The 10,585-nt window shown below is 42.9% G+C and overlaps 2 protein-coding genes and 1 long non-coding RNA gene across 4 annotated transcripts in view; 2 read left to right on the forward strand and 1 right to left on the reverse strand.

Annotated features, from left to right (window-relative positions):
• Positions 1–337: 337 nt before the first annotated feature.
• Positions 338–3,876, forward strand: Spn85F (Serpin 85F). Its single transcript, XM_011298651.1, has 7 exons — positions 338–436; positions 700–1,007; positions 1,154–2,069; positions 2,146–2,360; positions 2,601–2,967; positions 3,393–3,559; positions 3,656–3,876. Exons 1-6 carry the CDS (start codon positions 406–408, stop codon positions 3,527–3,529), a joined length of 1,974 nt encoding a protein of 657 aa, XP_011296953.1. The 5' UTR covers positions 338–405; the 3' UTR covers positions 3,530–3,559; positions 3,656–3,876.
• The window catches only part of LOC105262836 (serine proteinase stubble), a 7,339-nt gene continuing 345 nt past the window's right edge, over positions 3,592–10,585 (reverse strand). The window contains exons 2-9 of one of the 2 annotated variants that reach the window (XM_011298650.1): positions 8,335–8,418; positions 7,384–8,021; positions 6,619–6,884; positions 6,069–6,336; positions 5,124–5,680; positions 4,679–4,976; positions 4,447–4,572; positions 3,592–4,269 (exon numbers count right to left, since the gene is read on the reverse strand). In XM_011298650.1, coding sequence (XP_011296952.1) covers positions 4,111–4,269; positions 4,447–4,572; positions 4,679–4,976; positions 5,124–5,680; positions 6,069–6,336; positions 6,619–6,884; positions 7,384–8,021; positions 8,335–8,410 — 2,388 coding nt within the window. In that variant the 5' untranslated portion in view covers positions 8,411–8,418 and the 3' untranslated portion in view covers positions 3,592–4,110. Of the gene's footprint in view, positions 4,270–4,446; positions 4,573–4,678; positions 4,977–5,123; positions 5,681–6,068; positions 6,337–6,618; positions 6,885–7,383; positions 8,022–8,328; positions 8,419–10,585 lie in introns of both variants that reach the window. The other variant, XM_011298649.1, reaches the window with a different exon arrangement.
• LOC105262835 (uncharacterized) overlaps positions 9,778–10,585 on the forward strand; it is a 7,556-nt gene continuing 6,748 nt past the window's right edge. Inside the window, exons 1-3 of the long non-coding RNA XR_891857.1 lie at positions 9,778–9,857; positions 9,931–10,092; positions 10,173–10,333. This is a non-coding gene — a long non-coding RNA (uncharacterized lncRNA). The remainder of the gene's footprint in view (positions 9,858–9,930; positions 10,093–10,172; positions 10,334–10,585) is intronic.

Below are 10,585 nucleotides of genomic sequence, written 5' to 3' on the forward strand. Positions count from 1 at the left end.
GAAACAGGAAAAATAAATGAAGCGATGTAGAATTATAAGACAATCGTTAATGCCTGACTCCGAACACTTCTCATTCAAATCGTCGTAATGCGTCAGATTGCTGTAATTCGCGAGCCAAACAAACAGCGCGTGCGAATTGAACACTCTGGGTAAAAGCCAAACGAAATATTACATAACATTGAAGCATTAACTTCTCAGGTAACTCAAGCGTCTACTGCACCATTCTCCCACCCTCTTTCGATCTGTCACCTCCCCCTTTGCACCTCTGCACTCCATCACCTTCATTTTCAACTTCCTAATGAATGAAAAGTCCTTTTAGTCTCTGTTATATTCGACGAGAGTTAACTTTACCCATCGGATTCCGTGACGCCCCGTTCGCCCCATCACATTCGAACATCGAAGATAATGAACGTGTGGCTTGTAATTACCCTATTACGTGAGTTTATAAATAATTAATCATTTCCCACGATGAGGTCATCAGAGAAAGGAAAAATCGCCTCGTTTGCCCTTTTTTGTTTGGAGCATCAAAAAAATATTGATTTCGATCGTTGAATGAATAATTTCATTCAATTTTTCCATTCGAAGTAATCGATAAGGAAATAATGAGATATCGAATTTCGAGTGAATCTCGATTGGAATTTGTACTAGGGTATTTTTGTGAGAGAAATTTGTTTATTGATAGTTATAAATTTTATCCAGTGGGAGTTTTAAATTTGGGAGATGGGGTTCCCTGGCGGCCGTCAGTTGGTCCACCCTCGAGACCTCCAGGTCGTCCAGTGAACATCATGACGGACGTTATTAACGATCTCGGAGTTAAACTTCTCGACTGCTACATGGAGCATTCCGGTAACATCGCATTTTCCCCAACGGGACTGGCATTTGTCCTAGCAGCCTTGTACGAGGGTTCAGCAGGACGTACAACGAGACAAATAGCCCAAGTTCTAGCACTGCCCCGAGATCGCCGAGTCACCGAGATCGGACTTCGTGACATTCACCGGAGGCTGAGAGTAAGCGAAATGAGTTCATTTACTCCAGTTGCTAAACTCAAATAAAACACTAACAACTTCTTTTTACTCCTCTTCTTTTTTTCCTATTCTCATTCTCCAAGAATTGAGGAATTTCATTTTATTGTCTATTCGCTTTCACTTCCAAGAGCTACCTAAACGCCGATGCCTTTCTTGGGGGTCTCACTCTCAATCGAGACGATATCATATTAAGACCGGAGTACGAGGACACACTGAGGTTTTACGGTTTCGATGTGGGTGACAATCAGGGTAATTCAACGGGCAACGTAAACAGTAACGCCACCGATTTACCAACAACACCTGCAGGACAAATGGCTGACAATAATGGAACGACAACCCCGGGACCAGTGACAGGTGTAACCGATTCCACAGGTTCAACATCATCGATGATGATGGTAACTGCGCCAATGCCTCCGGCGATGACTAACCTGGCTGCTTCCATCGACACAACCATCAATCCCATGGTTGAATTAATTTCACCTAGCCCCAGCAACGCCTCCCTGGCTGCCATATCCGCTGTCAACGGGACAACCGAGACCCCCACGACGACACCCATCAGCCAAACCACCACCTCGACTACAGGAGATACCGAAAATAGCGGTAATTCAACAACGAATAATCAGGGGACCGATAGTGTCATGGTTACGACTCTTATCAGCACTCCAGCAATTAATTCAACTTCTTCCAGTCAATTGGGCAATAATTCTGCGATTAATAATTCTCAAGCGTCGGTATTAAACGTGACTGATACCGCAACACTCGTTACCACAGGACCTGGTCGACAGGGTATGAATAATTCTGCTGGAAATGACACTAGTGCACGATCTGCTGGCGAAACGAGTTTGCGTAATTTGAATAATACTGGTAATTCAACGATGACTGGTGAGGGATCAGTTAATTCATCATCGGAAACTATCACTGAGGGTTTCGCACTTATCGATGCTATTGAGGGAATGAGTCAATCAGCAGGGATCACTGCTAATGATGAGAATAAAGTTAGGAAGAAGAGGAGTATCGGGAGCCAGAGGTTTTCCAGCTATCCAGGTGATTTTATTGAGAAACTCTGTAATTTGTTGAGTTCAATACTTTTTCGGTGTCAAGGGAATTTTTTCTGTTGAAGGTGAGCCTCTCTGGATTGATGAAGTCAATGGCTGGCAGGAGTACAATCCCTCTGGACCTTCTGGCGAACCTCTCATCAATGAGGATATGACGGATTTACAGTTTCTCGTCAATGGATGCGATCCGTCGACGATATCCACTGCCTCCTACACTGCGGTTCTACCCTTCGCTTATATTCCCTCCGTACGGGCATTCGGTGTTGAATTTCCACTTGATGTTAGTGTTATTTCATTTATGTACTCACGTAAATGCGAGGTAGAATGGTCGCAAGGCGATTCGGGAAATGAAGGCAATCATTGAAATATCTCGGTGATGGAGTAATTTGATGGGGGGTAATTAATTGTGAGAATCATTACGATAACTTTGTCCTGGATTTTTGAAATTAAATGAAATGCCGAAGACCATTTTACTCCCAAAAGCCTGAACACTCAGTTGATATTAGTAAAATTATTGAAGGATCCAAGGTACAACGTTATACTGCTGGTTCCCACGGAGCATTCGAACAGTCGAATCCTGGGGAAGCTTCTCCTGGGAAAGACCCTGAGGCAGATCAGGGGATCGATGAGGTCCACCTGGATCCGCGCAACAATTCCTTCCTTCATGCTCCGAGGATTCATCACCCTGACCCCGTACCTTCAAAAAATGGGGATAGGAGATGCATTCGACCCACGAGCGGCTGACTTGACCCCCATGAGCTCAGACCTGGGGATCTACGCCAGGGATGTGCAACAGAGTATCGGCGTTAATATCAGAAATTACGGGAGAGACGGAAGAAACGACAGCACAGATCCCTCCACCCCTCGCTCTCCTTATCAACAGACAGGTAAAGAATAAAAATAAAATCCTGCAAAATGACTCGTTGTTCGTTTCGGGAAAACAACTCGAAGTGGGCATTTAGCGATTTATCATTGTTTCCCGCAATTTGTGAGGATCTAAAGAATTTTCTCAGTATTGTCGTAAAACCCGCGGCATTTAACGGTCGATATCCTGTCACTGAGTCACTGTACACCACCAGTATACAAAAGTAGGAAAGACCTTGTCTGAATGATAAAGTATTACGAGGACACAAAAGCCAGTGAATCCATCCTGGAATTCAATTGGTCTTCATGCCCCTAATGACAATTCCCAGATGTATTTCGACACTTCTCGGTTAAAACCACTGAATCAATTTGATTTAATCGCTGTTACCGTTATAATTGTTGACTAATTCCCTTGTCTCTTTTTTTTTTATCACTCGTCGTTTTGCAGAGAATTATCTGCATAGCAGGGAGCCAATTGCATTCACAGTTGATCGTCCCTTTCTATTTTTCATTGTTGATACTGAGACCTCGGTGGCACTGATCGCAGGGAGAGTCGACGATCCACTCAACTCCAGGATCCTCTGAGGAAAGGGAGGAGCAGGAATAATAGTTAATGTATGCGTACACATTTTGTTTTTTTTTTTTTTTAATCTAAGAACAGTTGAAAATCATCAACAAAGTAGTGTATATTGGCTATTTGTTGTTTTGTAGCATTATTTGTATACAAGGGGCAATCGAGGAGGCAAGATACTGGCTACCTCGTGGATCCATCAGGGAGATGTATTCTTTCAACACAATTCGCGGAAAATATCGTCTTCTGTTTTGTTCACTAGCTTTGGCGTCCATTCGCGTTTTTATTTTTCTTCATTAGCTGCGATAAACTCATTCATTCGAATACACTCTCAGAGACCATAATATAAACACGAAATTAATGAAGAGTTGATTCTTACGAGCTACGCGAATATATTATGAATCATCGTGATTTCTTTTTTTTTTTTTTTTTTCAATTTGTCTCCGTTCGATTGATCGTTATGTGCTAAATATATTCTATATGCAGTAATGATTTGTTCGCTTTATTGTTGTTCGTTTTATGTATATGAGTGTCTGTACAGTCGAACGGGAGCTCGATCGCTCATTTTTTTCTCGGTGTAGTTATTTAAATAGTTTCAAGTGACATTCTTGAGGATCCAGGGAACAAACTTGGAGATTCTCGTGCAAACACCCGGTAGATTAGCCTCGGCACAGCCGATACCCCAGGATATTATTCCAGCGAGAAAGTAACGACCATCTTTACCACGAACTTGCAGAGGGCCACCGGAGTCACCCTGAAAAGGTAAATAGGTATTATTTTTCTCTTCTTTTGGCTTTTCAGTGCGAGTTGAAGTATTTTCCTTCGGTCTGCACTGAGTAAATGGGATAGACTAGATTGTAGAGAGATTGGAAAATTTTTAATTTATCAGAGACAACCAGGAGAATAATGGTTCAATCGAGTAAATCCTTACCTGACATGAGTCACGTCCTCCATTCTCATACCCAGCGCACAGAAATATATCGGGTATAAATTCATGTCTACCAGCTCTCAAGAACATCGACTTACATCTGTCATTACTCACAATAGGGACAGATACCTGTAGAAAAATAGATGATGAATTGTTTATATTTAAACGGACTGATACACGAGATATGTATCTGAGGGATGTGAAGAGTAAAAAAAAAATTATGAGGTTGACTCACTTCCTGAAGTACCGAGGGCAATGTACCTCCTTCACTGAGTCTTCCCCACCCAGTGACAGTGGCATTTTCACCAACAAGAAGATCATCAGTTGCTGGTAAACATATTGGTGATATGTGAGGGGCAAAAACGAGGGAACTCTCCAGTCTCACAAGAGCAAGATCGTATTCGTAAGTGAAGAAATTGTATTTGGGATGTACGACCTTCTTAGCAATACCTCTTTCTACGTAAGGCAAACGCTCCTGTACAGATGAGAAATCGTAATCACCAACCCGGATCCTAATCTGCGAGGTCAGTAAACTGAAAATGAAGGAGTAGAGAAAACAAAGCAGAGAAAAAAAATATTGGCAGATGTAATTCATTGAATTGTTTTTTTTTGTTTTTCAATCTCTCTCGAGATGTTAAAACTTTTCATTTCCTTATTTGTAATTGATGATGCCAACTCACTCGTCAACGCAGTGTCCAGCAGTTGCGATCCAGTTCTCATTTAGTACAGCACCACCACATCTGTGAGTACTTGAAAAACCAAAGAATGATGTCCGACGTACGGATACCTGCCATGGCCACCTGCCAAATGGTGCTGCTTTTCCACCGACAATTCGCGTTTCTGGACGTGGAAATAATGGTGGCACACCGCACTGGGCGCGTTCTTTACCACTTTCTGAATTAGCAGGAACAGCTGAGACCGTTGGAACGGATCCCAATGGGCTCTTCTTAGGTATCACTGACTCAGTTGTCGTTGTTGTTGTCATTGTCGTTGATACTGTTGTCGATACTGTCGTAGAGATTGTTGTTCTCGGCGTTGATGATGTCGTCCTCATAGCTGTTGTCATTGCAATCGATGACAACTCATTATTCACTGGATAAATCGTTGTTGCAACGACTCTGGGTGGCTGGGGTGTTCTTCTTCTCGTTGGTTTTGGTCGTGTCAGTGATCCAACATCCGCAGTCGTAATGTAATGACTCGACGGGATATAATGAGGTTTGCCATATCCTGGTTTGTTCTAAATACGGGAGAAAACGGATCTTTGAGAAAGCGTTGGGCTGCTACATTTGATGGATGGAAAAAAAGTACGTAACGTGTTACGCGTGAAGACAAGAGGATGAGGCAAAAAAGGTAATGCAGGAGTTTGATAAAGCGAGAATAGAGTTGGCGTGCTAAGGTAAAAAGTCATTGTCGATTCAGCGGCGGAAGGAGGGAGGATAGAAAAAAAAAAAGAGTCAATTGCAGGTGTGTTGGAATTGGAAAGTATTGGATCGATCGAGCGTTGCGAACTACATGATTTTCATGGTTTAATCGACACAACGGCTGTCATAGTGTGGAACAAGAGGGTCAGGTAAAATGGGATGAATGAGGAAGCTTGAAAAAAAATGAAAAGCGTGATAACTCACCTGGTGATTCTCGCTGACTGGATGTTTGTCTGAGTATTTTTTATTGGTTTCCTCGGTATCTCCATTGGTGTTGCGATCGTCTGTCCATGACGGTCGTTCCTCACTTGGGGGATGGCTCCAGGTATTATCCCCCCAAAAATGCCCGACAGGATAGCCAGGACGACTCGGGGATGATGGATGGCCTGGATTTTTTTGCTTTGTCACGAATGCCGGCTCTGTCGTTACGTGCCAGTGGGTTGTTTGCCCAAGAGATGATTCCGTTGATGTACTGAAAATAAATTTTATCCATTTGCTACGGATTAATATCGCCAACTAGATTGACATTTCAAGATCGTTAAATCACTTCAACCGATTCACAACCATTAGTTCCACTTTTTATCCCATTTTCTTCTTATTTAGTGTGGGAAAGAATTAATTATTAACACTTCGGGCGGAGAAAATGGAGTTTATAACTTGTAAATGGCTTCTAGGCCGTCATTACTGGATTTTACAGCCTCATCTCAATGATCCATATTGCTTTTACGTAAGCAAGTAGTTAAAAGACATTCACCTTGTGTGATCAGTCTGGAGATACGTGGACTTGGATGTTGTCCACAGTTTACTCGGTTTTTTCTGATCGTGGGGCTTTGATATGAAATCGGGTCTTGTCTCGGTGGAGGCCGAATGGCCGAACACTGTCCCAGGACGATAGGTCGGTGTCTTCAGGCTCGAGTAAATGCTCGATGATGGTGAATTGGTGATCAACCAGTGAGCCGGTGGTTTCTCGGTGCGTATTGCATTGATACTAGCTGCGGTGAGAGGATCACCGTGCGTCTCCTGGCGAATTCATAAACAATCGGTCGGGCATTAAATATGGAATTGAGACAATTGATTCAGGGCAGATTGAATTTTTTCATGCATCGGGACAATTGAATTTGTGGTGAAATTACTGGCTCGATTGAGTCAATGAAACCAGAGCGTCATTTCATTTTCTCTATTCCCATCGATCGAGCTCTTTCGATAACAAAGGAATTAGTTATCGTTTGTGGTTCAACAGTATATTAATGATTTAACGTGGAAAAAAAATGAGAGAATAATTCATCTATTGTAGATGAAACAATTCAGTCAATGGAAATAAATTTTGTTTTATTCAAATGATTAATATGTCCTATTAATACGTTTCAATCTATCCGATTATCTGCAAATTTCTCAAATGCAATTGAATTAACAATTGAAAGACAGAAAAGCCAAGATTTTGCACAACGATCGGTACAACATTGTAATGTATATTTGCACCTCCTTTCAACAACGAATTGAATGCAAACATTTTACTCACATTCGTGATCACATTGTCCTCCTCTTTCTCATTAGAATAATGCTGATTAGTAGCCGGTGGAATGGGTGGTGGTGGTGGTGGAGGTGGAGGTACATTGGTAAATGCCGTTTTCTCGGGTTTATCCCCGAGATACAAATCACCGGGTCTTATCCGCTGATTGCCCACCTCATCCTCATCGACCATTTGATTCTTTCCATCGTCCGGAAGCCTAGCCGGTGACGATTGAAAATCATGGGACTGTGGGTAAGGCCTCTTGGGCCTATTAGTATGACTCACTGAATAAATAGGCCTGACAGGTCTGACTGTCAACTCTTGAGTCGAGCCACCGGGTCTCGATGTTGCAGCAATATTTAAAGTAGTGTCTGATAATCTAGAAGGCTCAACAGTCACTGATGATACAGATGATAATATCGTTGACAACGAGTGATGGCCCAGTGTGGTACTGCTATCAGTGGTTGTATGTGGAGTAATGGTGTCATTCTTGTGAACACAACAACTGCCAAACATAAATGTATCAACGCATACGCCCACGTGTGTGCCCTCTGACTTGATGCACTCCCAGACGAACATACAAGTACCCTGTATACTTCCACCAACACTCTGATGTACACGACAGGGTTTCGGACTTATTTTGTAGCCTGTAAATAATAACATCATATCGAAATTAATGCCCACAGGATTTATCTGAACGCACATGGTCCCCACCGGCAGAATGACTCATGGAGTCTCCAACAACTCCATGAGTTAAACTGCCCTCTCATCCTTCAATTATTTTAATTTTCTCCCCGTTCTCTCCTGCCTCGAGGATTTCTCACTGGCACCACCAGCTTTTTGGGTGGTCTTTCTAGGTGGAACTTGTGGGCGACAAGGGAGTCCATTAAAATAATCATCATAATTTTCTCATTGCTTGAAATAAATGATGAATTTCAAATGAATAATACTGACTGTGACCTCGATTCAACGTGCTCAGAGACCTGGCGACGCTCGACCACCAGATTATCGTGGCCACGTAACCGATCCACCGCATCCTGGTTCCTAAAACGGGTGGGATAAATCAATGAGTGGATTTAATGCTCTTATAAGTAAATTGATAATAAATAAGATGGGAATTTGTGGTATTTTTGTAGGGATGGATATGTGGCGAATGGTGAATGGTGGATATAGTCAAGTACTCCACGTGCCATAAACAACCTTTGGCGGTACCGCGTAATGTCACGTGTTGCGTTGAACGGTGGGAGTTGGATATAGGAGTTGGATTTACACTCTGAGCGAGAAGTACGAGAGATTTAAGAGACTGGAGAAGGCCAAAGTGAGTATGCATTGGTTGAATCTTAAACTGTGCCCTCAGGCCGCCCATCGTTATTTAATGGGCGTGAATAAAACAGCTGAAACAACACAGTGTAAAAGAGCTCTCTCGCCGTTGAAGAATGAAAATTAAATGGCTAAAATAATGAAACTGTTGAGAAAATAGGAAAAAAAAAAAAAAATAGGGAGTGGAGAAGTGGGTGAGTGGATTGGCTGTGGTTTAGCCATCTCCTGAGGATTTTCCACCCCGGCGGCAAGATTCAATGATCGAAAAGCCACACGGAATCCATTGAGAATCGAGGCCTGACCAAATACCAATCAAAACCACTCGCGGCTATTTATTCCATTCCCCAGGGGCTTTCCATCAATGCGAATCACTTTATAGACGTTGTAAATACGACGATTGATTCGATTGATCTATCGATCGATAAATTCAAGCGGTGAAAGAGTTCTCTATGTACCGAGTTCCACACTCGGTGTACTAATTCCACCCAATTGCCTTATCCCCCTCTTCATCGTGGCAAATGACTATTTGTCAACCGAGATAACCGACATAATGGCCAATAGATTAAATCCCCAAGATAATTTCAGCAAATGTCGTGATCTCGAAACAAACGTCTCAATAAGTCGCTAATAATCGTATTGCAATTATCCCCCTGCCCCCTCCACCACCCATCACCGCTTTATTTCTCCACTTGTGCTACATATGTAAGTCATTTAATCTCTCGTACAACTGTTTTCCCCTCGAGTTCCTCAATGATACTGGAATTTCCAGGTGTAAGAGAGCGGTGGGAGACAGAGGGTCTTGCACAAGACAAGTGAAATTGAGGAGATAAGAGTTGAGTACACACAGTGGTCGCTTACAAGATACTCATGAGCTGAATGACCAATGAGAATTTGTATTTTCTAAGCAGATAGTCTGTGATCCAATGGGATAATACATCGTGCATGTGCACCTTGCTCCGGGGCAATATACCGCGAGGTCTTATCCCTTATGTGTCGGCTACTTAGTACGTGCGGCATTACGGCACACACCGCGATGAGGTTTTACGGGCGCGGTTGCTTCGCTCGAGAAATATAACGGGAAAAGCGAGAGGGTTATGCGCGCGTGCGGATCTCAGTTGTGCCCGGGCATTTATACACACTGAGAAATGCAGTTGGTTTGTGAAGTACTCATTTTTTTCATTTTCTCCTCCTCCCTTTTTTTTCCATTTTTTTCTTTCTATTTCAATTTTCCTTCAGTTCGCCAGGCGTTATGGTGGTGGCGATAAACACACCTTTGGCATCACCAAACTATTGGTGTGTGTGTGTGTATGTGTGTGTGCATTACCCTACTATGTTGTCTCGCAACACTGCACCTGACCAGACCGCCGCTAAATTCCTTATTCAGGTCAATAATTTCAGGTAATTTGACTCCCTTCGGGGGAGCAGATCAGTCGATCACCAGTCGATCACCGTCATCATTTCTTCTTTTCTCTTTTCAGGTGCACTGCTGCTGGTACCGTGGAATTTCTCAGGAGCAATTACATATCATTTATTTCTCTGAAAGACATCTCATTACTGACAAATTAACGTTCCAACCTGATGGCCCAAATTGTGGTTGAGATACCCGGCAAACGTCAAACACCACACATCCCTACTACAGGTGATGTGTGTCCGTTTGTTATACGCAAGATAAAGGAGTAAGAGAGGAGAAAAAAAAAAAAAAAGTAGATGGAAACGCGCGCCGAAGAAAACTGGGCCGGTCGTGGTCTCTTTCGCGGGGCATGTGCACACACGCATTTTATTTTCCTTCAAACTCATTTTATTTTTCCTCTTATTTTCTCCTCTCAACATTGAATTCGTACCTCGCACACGCATCAGCCGCGGGGTGGGTGGGAGGTAAAGGGGGTGGGGA

This window comes from Fopius arisanus, unplaced genomic scaffold, assembly GCF_000806365.1.
Source record: "Fopius arisanus strain USDA-PBARC FA_bdor unplaced genomic scaffold, ASM80636v1 scaffold00011, whole genome shotgun sequence".
In the NCBI taxonomy this organism is placed as follows: Eukaryota; Metazoa; Arthropoda; class Insecta; order Hymenoptera; family Braconidae; genus Fopius; species Fopius arisanus.